Here is a 13,130-nt window from a genome sequence, read left to right on the forward strand (position 1 = left end):
GGGAAAAGGGTACCTCAAAATGATAGGGGCTGGAGAAAGGTTTAAACTACTGTAAGGCTTTGTAATCTCCAGTATAAAGAGTTTGGAATTGATTCTAGTTATAATGAGTTTTTATTGGAAGTTTTCTGTTTTTACTTTTATTTTTTTGGAAAGCCTAGTCATGTTTTCAGTTTGTTTTGTAATGACTTTTTTGATGCATAATTCACATACCGTACAATATACCCATTTAAAACAATTTGATAGTTTTTAGTATATTCACAAATTTGTACACCCATCGTTAACATTTTAGAACATTTTTATCTCCCCTACAAAGAAACCCCATACCTGTCACTCTTTATCCTCCTAACCCCCTGGCCAGGGAAACCACTAATCAACTTGGTATAAAATTTATTTGTCTGGACTTTTCAAATAGATGGGAATCATATAATATATGGTCTTTTGTGACTAGTTTCTTTCACTTAGCATGAGGTTATCAGGGTCTGTCTGTGTTGTATATATATCAGTACTTCATTCTTTTTTACGGCTGAAGAGTACTCCATTGTATGGATATACCACATTTTATTTATCCGTTCATTAGTAATGGACCTTTCTTTTTTTTTTTTTTTTTTTTTTTTTTTTTTTTTTTTTTTTTTGAGACGGAGTCTCGCTCTGTCGCCCAGGCTGGAGTGCAGTGGCGCAATCTCGGCTCACTGCAAGCTCCGCCTTCCAGGTTCACGCCATTCTCCTGCCTCAGCCTTCCGAGTAGCTGGGACTACAGGCGCCCGCCACTGCGCCCGGCTAATTTTTTTCTATTTTTTAGTGGAGATGGGGTTTCACCATGGTCTCGATCTCCTGACCTTGTGATCCGCCCGCCTCGGCCTCCCAAAGTGCTGGGATTACAGGCGTGAGCCACCGCGCCCGGCAGTAATGGACCTTTCAGTTGTTTCTACTTTTTGGCTATTATGAATAATGTTGCTGTTAATTCGCGTCTACGTTTTTGTGTGGACATACAAGTTTTCATTTCTTTTGGTTATATACCTACAATTGTTGGATCATATGGTAACTCCATGTTGAACATTTTGAGGAACTACCTATTTTCTAACATGGCTGCATCATTTTACATTGTCACCAACAGGGTATGAGGGTCCCAATTTCTCTACATCCTCACTAATGTGTATTATTGTCTTTTGGGTCATAGCCATCCTGTGATGGTGGGGATCTAGGTTGGTATCTCATTGTGGTTTTTATTTGTATTTTGCTAATGACTAAGGATGTTGAGCATCTTAAGTGTTTATTGTCCATTTGTGTATCTTCTTTGGATAAATGCCTGTTTAGATCTTTTGCTCGTTTTTAAGTTTGGTCATTTGTCCTTTTACTGTTAAGTTGTAAGTTCTTTGTATATTCTGCATACACAAGTACCATATCAGATACACAGTTTGCAAATAGTTTCTTCCATTCTGTGGGTTGTCTTTTCACCTTGTAATGTTCACTGAAATACAAGTTTTTAATTTTCATGTCCCATTTACCTGTTTTTTCTTGTTTCTGCTTTGGTGACATGTTTAAGAAACAGTTATCAAATCCAAGATTTGAAGATGACTTCTATGTTTTCTTCTAAGAGTTTTTATCGTTTAGCTCTTACATTTAGGTCTTGATCTGATTTTAGGTAATTTTTTTTTTTCTTTTTTTTTGAGATGCAGTCTCGCTCTGTCGCCCAGGCTGGAGTGCAGTGGTGCTGTCTCGGCTCACTGCAAGCTCCGCCTCCTGGGTTCATGCCATTCTCCTGCCTCAGCCTCCCGAGTAGCTGGGACTACAGGTGCCCGCCACCACGCCCGGCTAATTTTTTGTATTTTTAGTAGAGACGGGGTTTCACTGTGTTAGCCAGGATGGTCTCAATCTCCTGATCTCGTGATCCACCCACCTCAGCCTCCAAAAGTGCTGGTATTACAGGCATGAGCCATCGCCCCCAGCCGTTTTGGGGTAATTTTTATATATGGTTTGGGGTAGAGGTCCAGCTTCCTTCTTTTGCATGGATATATTCAGTTGTTCCAGCACCATTTGTTGGAAAGCCTGTTGTTTTCCCAATGAAGATATTAGAAGTTTTAAGCAGAGTAATATGATCAAACATAGTTTAAAGAAGATCACTCTGGCTGGTGTGTGGAGAACGGTAGTTCATCCTTTCTGAATCTTAGAATGCCAACAAAAGGTACTGTGAACAAGCAGCCAGTGACTTAGAATGAAGACCAGAAACTTATCCAAAGAGTCATGAGAATAAAGTGTTACAAGAAGAGAATGCAGTTGGCTGGAGACACAGTGGCTCACACCTGTAATCCCAGTGCTTTGGGAGGCTGAGGCAGGAGGATCACCTGAGGTCAGGAGTTTGAAACCAACCTGGCCAACATGGTGAAACCCCATCTCTACTAAAAATATTAAAATTAGCTGGGCATGGTGTAATCCCAGCTACTTGAGAGGCTGAGGCAGGAGAATCACTTGAACCCAGGAGGTGGAGGATGCAGTATGCCGAGATCGTGCCACTGCCCTCTGTGAGACTCTGTCTCGGGGAAAAAAAAAAAGAAAAAAGAGAATGCAGTCAACTGTGTAGAATCCTGCTTAGTGATTAAGATGCAGTCATACAGTGAGTGCATAATGGTATTTTAGTCGATGACTGCATACACAGTGGTTGTCCTAACAATATTATAATATCACATTTTTACTGTACCTCTTCTATGTTTAGCCATATTTAGATACACAAATACTTACTGTGTTACAGTTGTCGACTCTATTCAGTATAGTCACATACTCTACAGGTTTGTAGCCTGGGAGCAATACCATATAGTGCAGGTATGTTGTAGGCTATATTCATTTAGGTTTGTATAAGTACACTCTATGATGTGTGCACAATGATGACATAGTCTAATGATGGAATTCTCAGAACGTATCCCTGTCATTAAGAGGTTGATGATATATAAAAAGGAAATAACTATTGGATTTGGCATCCAGGTTATTGGAGACCTTCTGAAAAGGAGTTTTGGTACAGTAATCAGTAATAGCTATCCTATTAGAATCAGTTAAGGACTGAAAGTGGGAAAACAGCAACTAGAGAAAACTCTTTAAAGAAATTTGCTGGGAAAACTTTTATGTAAATATAGACAAGCTTATCCTAGTATTTATATGGGAAGGCTAGGATAGCTAAAACAATTTTGACAAAGTAAAATAAATGGGAAGAATCAATCTACCTGGTTTTAAAACTATTTAGCCACAGTAATCCAAGATAGTATGGTAATGGAGGAGGCCTAGACACATAGGAGATAGCAACAGAATAAAGAACCCAGACATAGATTGAACTATGGTGTGGCCTGCAGATTTTTGACAAAGGTACAAAAGCAATTCAGTGGAGGAAGGTTATTACTTCGACATTTCCAGCAAATGGTGCCAGAGCAATAGGACATTCATGAAAATACCCTATTTGAAATTAACTCAAAATGTACTATTGGTTTAATAAAACCATAAGGTGGCCAGGCACAGTGGCTCACACCTGTAACCCCAGCACTTTGGGAGGCTGAGGTGGGTGGATCAGCTGAGATCAGGAGTTTGAGATCAACCTGGCCAACATGGTGAAACCCCATCTCTACTAAAAATACCAAAATTGTCCGGTGTGGTGGTGCACACCTATAGTCCCAGCTCTTTGGGAGGCTGAGGCAGGAGAATCTCTTGAACCCGAAAGGCAGAGGTTGCAATGAGCTGAGATCGCACCACTGCACTCCAGCCTGGTTGACAGAGCAAGACTCTGTCTCAAAAAAAGAAAAAAATCCATAAGGCTTTTAGAAGAAAATATGGGAGAAAATCTTTGGAACGTAAGACTAGGTGAAGAGGCTGGGTGCGTTGGTTCATGCCTGTAACCCCAGCACTTTGGGAGGCTGAGGTGGGCAGATCATCTGAGGCCAGGAATTCAAGACCAGCCTGGCCAACATGGCGAAACCCCGTCTCTACTAAAAATATAAAAATTAGCTGGATGTGGTGGCACATGCCTGTAATCTCAGCTATTTCAGAGGCTGAGGTAGGAGAATCTCTTGAACCTTGGAGGCAGAGGTTGCAGTGAGCTGAGATCATGCCACTACACTCCAGCCTGGGCGACAGAGTGACACCCTGTTTCAAAAAAAAACAAGACTAGGTGAAGAATTCTTAGACATAACACTAAGCACATGATCTGTAAAAGAAAAAAAATCAGTAAATTAATTAGACTTTCACAAAATTAAAAGCTTCCTCTCTACAAAATACCCTGTCAAGGGACTGAAAAGACTAGCTAGAGACTTGGAGAAAATATTTACAAGCCAGTGTATCTGACAAAGGACTTCTATCTAAAAAGAACTTTCAAAATCAACAGTAAAAAGACAAAAAACTGACAATCCAGGCCAGGCGCAGTGGCTCACACCTATAATCCCAGCACTTTGGGAGGCCGAGGAGGGCTGATCACCTGAGGTCAGGAGTTCGACACAAGCCTGGCCAACATGGTGAAACCCCATCTCTACTAAAAATACAACAATTGGCTGGACGTGGTGGTGGGCACCTGTAATCCCAGCTGAAGCAGGAGAATCACTTGAACCCAGGAGGCAGAGGTTGCAGTGAGCCAAGACTGCGCCATTGCACTCCAGCCTGGGCAGCAAGATCAAAACTCCATCTCAAAAAAAAACCCCAAAAACAAAAAACTAACAATCCAATTAGACAATGGACCAAAAAAAAAAAAACAACCATAAACAGACATTTCACTGAAGAGCATGTGTTAATGGCAAATAAACACATGAAAAAATGTTCACCATCTTAGCCACAGGGAAACACAAATTAATGTGATGATGAAATAATGCTATATGCCCTCTTAGAACTACAGAAATAAAAAATAGTGACAGCATCAAATGCTGGTGAGGATACAGAGAAACTGGATCTTTTATATGTTGCTAGTGCAAATGTCAAGTGATAGAGCCACTCTGGAAAAGGTTGGCTAGTTTCTTACTCACTTACCATATTACCCATAAATAACATTCCTGGGCATTTATTTCAAAGAAATGAAAAGTTATATCCATATAGAAACCTATAAATGAATATTTTTAGAACTTTGTTATAGCCAAAAACTGGAAACAACCCTGAATGTCCTTCCGTGGGTGAATGATTAAACAAATTGTGGTACATACATTCCGTAGAATGCTACTCAGCAATGGAATGGGACAGACCAGGATTACGTGCAAAAACTTGGAGAGGACCTCAAGAGCATTATGGTGAAAGAAGTGTCAAATGTGAGTTTCAAAAGGTAGCATACTACATGATTCCACTTACATAACATTCTGGAAATGAAAAAAATATAAACATAAAAAACAGATTATTGATCACAGTTTAGGGACTATGGAGAGTAAAGAGGTGATGTAACAGTTCTTTATCTTGTTTGTTGTGGTAGTTACACAAATCTGTACATGTAATAAATTGTAGAGAACTACTATATATACACACATACACAAATAAGTGCATGTAAAAAAAAAAAACCTGAAATATTAATAAGGTCTGTAGATTGTATCCAGTGTCTATTTTCTGGTTTCGCTATTATGCTGCAGTTATATAAGATGTTATCATTACGAAAAGCTGGGTGAAAGGCACCCAGGACCTCTCTGCACAGTTTTGTAACTTCCTGTAAGGCTATAATTATTTCAAAATAAAAGTTTTAAAAATATTAACTCAAAAGAGGAACAGGGATAGTTGGAGAGATGTAAGGTTGAGATTGGGGTTTTTGCTTTATTTATTTTTTTGAGACAGTCTCGCTGTGTCACCCAAGCTGGAGTGCAGTGGCACCATCTTGGCTCACTGCAACCTGCACCCCCCGGGTTCAAGCAGTTCTCTTACCTCAGCCTCCCGAGTAGGCGGGATTACAGCCACCATGCCTGGCTAATTTTTGTATTTTTAGTACAGATGGAGTTTCGCCTTGTTGGCCAGGCTGGTCTTGAACTCCTGACCTTAAGTGATCTATCCGCCTCAGCCTCCCAGAGTGCTGGGATTACAGGCGTGAGCCACTGCGCCTGACCTTATTTTTGCTTTTGAAAAAAAAGATACCAAAACATGTTCGTACGCTGATGAGATGATCCATAAAAGAGCAAAATGATGATACAAATGAGAGGGCATAGTTACAGGGGCAAAATATATCTTACACCTTTGGCTTTAAGCATTAAATAATGGAAAATACTACTATTTATATTTCTATCTTATTTATAAGTGAGGTTATCTTTACAACTTTTGGTTAATGATTCTAAATGTAAATGTGACTACACTATGGTATAGTTCTCTAATGTTCTAAAAATCCTAACTGCTTTTGTGTTACATTATGGAACTAAATTATTAAGCAAAATGGAAAGAGTTTTTCTGGTGTTTGCTAGTGCTTATTCAATAACCTTGAGTTTTATGTGTCACTTCCTACTGTTTTGCCTTTTAGATTTTCATCCAGTATGAGTAGGTTATTAATTCCCTTCAACTAAAAAAGTTTTTATTTATACTTAGGAAAAACTATTTTATTCTTGTTTTGTCCTTTATGTGAAATGTAGTAATATCAAAATGCTTAATAGAAATTGTTGGCTGTTTATTTCAGGGATACAGCAGGCCAGGAGCGATTTCACACCATCACAACCTCCTACTACAGAGGCGCAATGGGTATCATGCTAGTATATGACATCACCAATGGTAAAAGTTTTGAAAACATCAGCAAATGGCTTAGAAACATAGATGAGGTAAGACCTAGAAATTGTATAAACCCTTCATGAACACACATTTGTGTGCTTGGTTAGGAAGAATAAATATTCCAATTGATCTTCAAGATATAATGTACTGTTGAAGTAATTATTACTGAAGTATTTCTATTTTCTAAAAGTTAATGTTGGCCAGGCATGGCGGCTTCATGCCTGTAATCCCAGAACTTTGGGAGGCTGAGACGGGAGGATCACCTGAAGTCAGGAGCTCAAGACCAGCCTGGCCAACATGGTAAAACCCGTCACTACTGAAAATTACAAAAATTAGCTGAGCATGGTGGCGCATGCCTGTCGTCCCAGCTACTCGAGAAGCCAAGGCAGGAGAATCTCTTGAACCTGGGAGGTAGACGTTACAATGAACCAAGATCGCGCCACTGCACTCCAGCCTGAGCAACAGAGCGAGACTCCGTCTCAAAAAAAAAAAAAAAAAAAAAAAGTTGTTATTTGCCTATGTTTTTCTTAAGTTTTTGGGCAGTCTATCTAGAGCCTCATTCAAGACAATTAGTAAATGACTCCAAAACTCTATATAGCCATCTTATAAGATGACCCCAAATAGAAGCTACCAGTGGTTTTACAGTGACTTTCTGGAAATGAATTTTTTCTTAATAAATTTTTATTGAATGAATGAATGAAATATCTAGTAGTAATTTTAAAAATCTTTATTTTTCATGTTACAGAAATATAATATTGCTTCTAGGCATTTTGAAATACATGGAATGCTAATACAGTAAAAACCTAAGAAAATAGTTCCATTGCATGTGAAAATTTTTTTTTTTTTTCCTGTATTTTGGGTTTTTTTTTTTTTTTTTTTTTGGGGGGGGGACGGAGTCTCGCTCTGTCGCCCAGGCTGGAGTGCAATGGCCGGATCTCAGCTCACTGCAAGCTCCACCTCCCGCGTTTATGCCATTCTCCTGCCTCAGCCTCCCAAGTAGCTGGAACTACAGGCTCCTGCCACCACGCCCGTCTAGTTTTTTGTGTATTTTTAGTAGAGACGGGGTTTCACCCTGTTAGCCAGGATGGTCTCGATCTCCTGACCTCGTGATCCGCCCGTCTCAGCTTCCCAAAGTGCTGGGATTATAGGCTTGAGCCACCGCGCCCAGCCTATTTTGGGTGTTTTTGAGATAGAGTCTCACTTCATCACCCAGACTGGAATGCAGTGGCACGATCTTGGCTCTCTGCAATCTCTGCTTTCTGGGTTCAAGTGATTCTTGTGTCTCAGTGTCTTAAGTAGCTGGAATTACAGATATGCACCACCACACCTGGCTAATTTTTGTATTTGTAGCAGAGATGGGGGTCTCGCCATGTTGGCCAGGCTGGTCTTGAACTCCTGGCCTCAAGTGATCTGCCCACCTTGGCCTCCTGAAGTGCTAGGATTGCAGGCGTGAACCACCGCGCCCAGCCTGATGTCACTTTTTATAAGTTAAAGTTACGTATCAAAGCATGTCTATTTCTTTGCTACAGCGTAGGTGGCTTCTTGTTAAGAGTTGTTTTTCATGCCTTATTGCTACCTTCTAGGCTTTGAGTTTCATTGAGAGTAACTCTTTGAAGCAAGTTTTGGCCAGATACACAAAGAGCAAGTCTTAAACCAATATTAGACCCAAGATAATACCCCTAAGGGTAGCAATCCTAAGGGCTCATAACCACTTTTTTGTTGCTACAATAAACCTTTAGGGGAAGCTTATTATTTTTTAATAATTAAAGATACACAGATCTTGGCCGGGTGTGGTGGCTTACGCCTGTAATCCCAGCACTCTGGGAGACCGAGGCAGGCGGATCACCTGAGGTCAGGAGTTTGAAACCAGTCTGGTCGACATGGTGAAACCCTGTCTCTATGAAAAACCCAAAAAGTTAGCTGGGCATGATGGTGGTCACCTGGAGTCTCAGCAAACTTAGCAGGCCAAAGCAGGAGAATCACTTAAACCCAGGAGGCGGAGGAGGCTGCAGTGAGCCAAGATTGCACCACTGCACTCCATCCTGGGCAGCAGAATGCAACTCCGTCTCAAAAAAAAAGAAAAAGAAAATCTTGTTTCTCTGACATATTAAAGGATTATATAACATGATAAAGAGGAACTTTACCCAGGAATGCCAGGGTCAGAACCTGTCAATGTAATATACCATATTAATAAAGGACAAAACTATACAATTATCTCAGTTCACACAGAAAAAACATTTGACAAAATCCAGCATTCTTTTATGATTAAAACATTCGGCTGGGCGCAGTAGCTCATGCCTGTAAATCCCAGCACTTTGGGAGGCCGAGGTGAATGGATCACCTGAGGTAAGGAGTTCGAGGCCAGCCTGGCCAACATGGTGAAACCTCATCTCTACTAAAAATACGAAAATCAGCCAGATGTGATGGCAAACGCTTGTAATCCCAGCTAATCAGAAGGCTGAGGCAGGAGAATCGCTTGAACCCGGGAGGTGGGGATTGCAGTAAGCCGAGATCGTGCCATTGCGCTTCAGCCTGGGCAACAGAGCAAGACTCTGTCTCAAAAAAAAAGTCAACAAACTAGGAATAGCAAAGAACTTCCTTAATCCTGTAAGTGACATCTATAAAAACACCACAGCTATTATACCTGTCCCCTAAGATCAAGAACATGGCAAGAATATCTGCTCTGGCCACTTCTGTTCAACATTATGCTGAGATTCCAGCCAGAGCTTTAAAAAAAAAAGAAAAGAAAAGAAAAGAAAAGAGCCATCCAGAGTGAAACAACTATTTATAAATGGTAGAATATTTTATATAGAAAATCCTTAAAAACCCACAAACATATACCCAGAAAACTCTTAGAACTAATAAGTGAGTTCAGCAAGGTTACAAGAAATGAGATCAAGATACAAAAATCAGCTTTATTTCTGTACACTAGCAATAACCTAAAAATTACATTGAGAATAAAATTCCATTTGTAATAATATCAAAAGGGAAAAATTACTTAGGAGTAAATTTAACCAAAAGAGTATAAGACTTGTACACAGAAAACCACAAAATATTGTTGAAAGAAATTAAAGATCTAAACAATTAGCCTGTATTTGTGAATTGGAAGACAATATTAAGATGGCATTGCTACCCAAAGTGATCTACAGATTCAGTGCAATCCCTATCAAAATCCCAATTGCTTTTTTTAAAATTCCGCCTGTGGAAATTGACAAATTGACCCTAAAACTAATATAGACAGGCAAGGGACCCAGAGTAGCCAAAACAATCTTGAAAAGGAAGTACAAAGTTGTAAGACTTAACACTTTCTGGTTTTAAAACTTAACCACTAAGCCACAGTAATCAAGACATTGTGATACTGACATAAGGATAGTCATAAAGATTAATTGAATAGTATTGAGAGTCTAAAAATAAACTCTTGCATATATGGTCAGTTGACTTTTAACAAGATGCCTGGACAATTCAATGGGCAAAAGAATAGTCTTTCCAACAAGTGGTGCTGGGAAAACTGGCTATCCTTGTGTGGAAGAATGAAAGTTAGACACCTACTTCATACCATACAGAAGAGTTAACTCAAAATGGATCATGAAGGTTGGCCACGGTGGCCCCACCTGTAATCCCAACACTTTTGGGAGGCCAAGGTGGGTGGGTTGCTGGAGCCTAGGAGTTTGAGACCAGCCTGGGCAACATGGTGAAACCCCATCTCTACAAAAATATACAACAACAAAAAAAAATTAGCCGGTTATGGTGGCATGCACCTGTAGTTCCAGCTACCTGGGAGACTGAGGTGGGATCACTTGAGCCCGAGGAGGTTGAGGCTGCAGTGAACCATGGTTGCACTACTACACTCCAGCCTGGGTGACAGAGTGAGACTCTGTCCCAAAAAAAAAAAAAAAAAAAAAAAGAATCATGAACCAACATGTAAGATCCAAAGCCATGAAGTGGCAAAAGAAAAGAAATGGATAAATTGGGCTACATAAAATTTAAAACCTTTGTGCTTTGAAGGTTCTACCATTTAGAAAGTAAAAAGCCAACCCACAGAATGGAAGAAAGGAGGGCAGACTCTTAACAAGTGTTGACAAAGATGTACAGAAATTGTAACCCTCATATATTGCTGGTAGAACTGTAGAATGATGCAGCTGGTTCGGAAGATATTTTGGCAGTTCTCAAAATGTTAAACATACAGTTACCTTATGACCAACAATTCTGCTCCTAGGTATTTACCCAAGAGATTTAACAATATATATCCACAAAAGGTGTACACCAAGTATTTATAGCAGCATTATTCACAATAGCCAAAAAAAATAGAAACAACCCAAACATCTATCAACTGATGAATGGATAAATGTGTACATTCATATAATGGAGTATTACTCAGCCATTAAAAGGCATGAAGTACTGATACATGGTACAGTGTGGCTGCACCTTGAAAACGTTATGAAAGAAGCCAGACATAAAAGGCCTTATATGATTCCCTTTAAATGAAATGCCCCAAATTGACAAAAACATAGAGACAGAAAGTAGATTCATGATTGCCAGGGGCTGGGCGTGATGTTTGGAGAGAAAAGAGTGATTGCTATGAGTACAGGTTTATAGGGGAATGATAAAAATATTCTAAAGTTCGTAGTGGTGATAGTAGAACTGCCTCGTAAATAACTAACAAACACTGAATTGTATATTTTTACAGGGTGAATTTTATGATATGTGAATTATAAACTCAATAAAACTGTTATTTTTTTAAAAACTGAATTGAGCTTTAACACCTTGCCTTACAATTACTGTTGACCCTTGAACAATGTGGGTTTGAACTACACAGGTAGAGTTGTTGTTGTTATTATTTTGAGATAGAGTTTTTGCTCTGTCACCCAGGCTGGAGTGCAGTGGCACGAACTTGGCTCACTGCAACCTCCGCCTCCCTGGTTTAAGTGATTATTCTGCCTCAGCCTCCTGAGTAGCTGGGACTACAGGCGCGTGCCGCCACTCCCAGCTAGTTTTTTTTTTTGTATTTTTTAGTAGAGACGGGGTTTCACCATGTTGGTCAGGGTGGTTGGTCTAAAACTCCTGACTTTGTGATCCACCTGTCTCGGCCTCCCAGAGTGCTGGGATTACAGGCGTGAGCCACTGCGCCCCGCCAGTTGTTATTATTTTTTAATTAAGAAATATTTTTGAGATATGTGTCTCACCATGTTGCCCAGGCTGGTCTTGAAACCCTGAGCTCCAGTAATTCTCCCATGTCAGCCTTCCTAGTATGCTAGGACTACATGTGCCAGCCACCATTCCTGACTCACAGGTCCACTTAATATACATTTTTTTCAACCAAAGGCAGATTGAAAATACGAATTTTGACACTCACATATAATATAGGGTGGTGTGGGTCCTTTCTTTGTATATATGTCTGTTTCACAGGGCTGGCTGCAGTACTTGAGTATGCGTGGATTTTTGATAAAGGAAGTAGGGTCCTGGAACCAATCAGCCATTCCCCATGGATACTGAGGAGACTGTATTTCTTTTCTTTTTCTTTTCTTTTCTTTTTTTCTTTCTTTCTGTCTTGTCTTTTTTTTTTTTTTTTTCTTTTTTTAAGAGAGAGGGTCTTGCTGTGTTGCCCAGGAGGCTGGTCTCAAATTCCTGGCCTCAAGCAATCTTTCCGTCTAAGCCTCCTGAGTTAGCTGGGACTTCAGGTGTGTGCCACTGTGCCACTCTTTGTATTTCTTTAGCAGAAGGAAACAAATACAAGTTTTCTGTTCCTTGGAATAGAGATAAGAAGTCACAATAGTTAGAATCCTGCTCCTGACGTTTTCTAGTAACATGACCTTGCTTATATACTCTTAAATCTGTGTTTTCTGAAGAGTGTTCTACTTTTTAGTAGTATTACTTGGCATATGACGTTCTATGGACAAATAAGTTAAATAGGTATTTTTATTATGCAATTTTTGTATGCTTTAGTGTGTTGCGAATGTCCAAGAGGGGAGTTATAATATGAAGGGTTTGAAACTTGTTGAGGTGAAACTTTACATCAAGGGACAACTCTTGGGATCAGTGTTTTAGAACTAGACTAAAGATGCAGCATGAACAACATAAATGATCCCCTATTTAGTATTAAGAGTTGGAAAGGGCCAGCTGCGGTGGCTCATGCTTGTAATCCCAGCACTTTGGGAGGCCGAGGCAGGCGGATCACGAGATCAGGAGATTGAGACCATCCTGGTTAACACAGTGAAACCCCGTCTCTACTAAAAATACAAAAAAAATTAGCCGGTCATGGTGGCAGGCGCCTGTAGTCCCAGCTACTCAGGAGGCTGAGGCAGGAGAATGGCATGAACCCAGGAAGCAGAGCTTGCAGTGAGCCAAGATGGTGCCACTGCACTCCAGCCTGGGCAACAGAGCAAGACTCCGGTCTCAAAAAAAAAAAAAAAAAAAGGAGAAAGTACAAAGTTGTTAACATGTAA

The 13,130-nt window shown here is 40.1% G+C and overlaps 1 protein-coding gene across 1 annotated transcript in view; it reads left to right on the forward strand.

Annotated features, from left to right (window-relative positions):
* Positions 1-13,130, forward strand: part of RAB10 (RAB10, member RAS oncogene family) — a 106,209-nt gene that overhangs the window by 72,369 nt on the left and 20,710 nt on the right. The window contains exon 3 of the mRNA XM_007971254.3: positions 6,599-6,737. Within this exon, the coding sequence (XP_007969445.1) occupies positions 6,599-6,737 (139 nt within the window). The remainder of the gene's footprint in view (positions 1-6,598; positions 6,738-13,130) is intronic.

Source organism: Chlorocebus sabaeus, chromosome 14 (genome assembly GCF_047675955.1).
Source record: "Chlorocebus sabaeus isolate Y175 chromosome 14, mChlSab1.0.hap1, whole genome shotgun sequence".
NCBI lineage: Eukaryota > Metazoa > Chordata > Mammalia > Primates > Cercopithecidae > Chlorocebus > Chlorocebus sabaeus.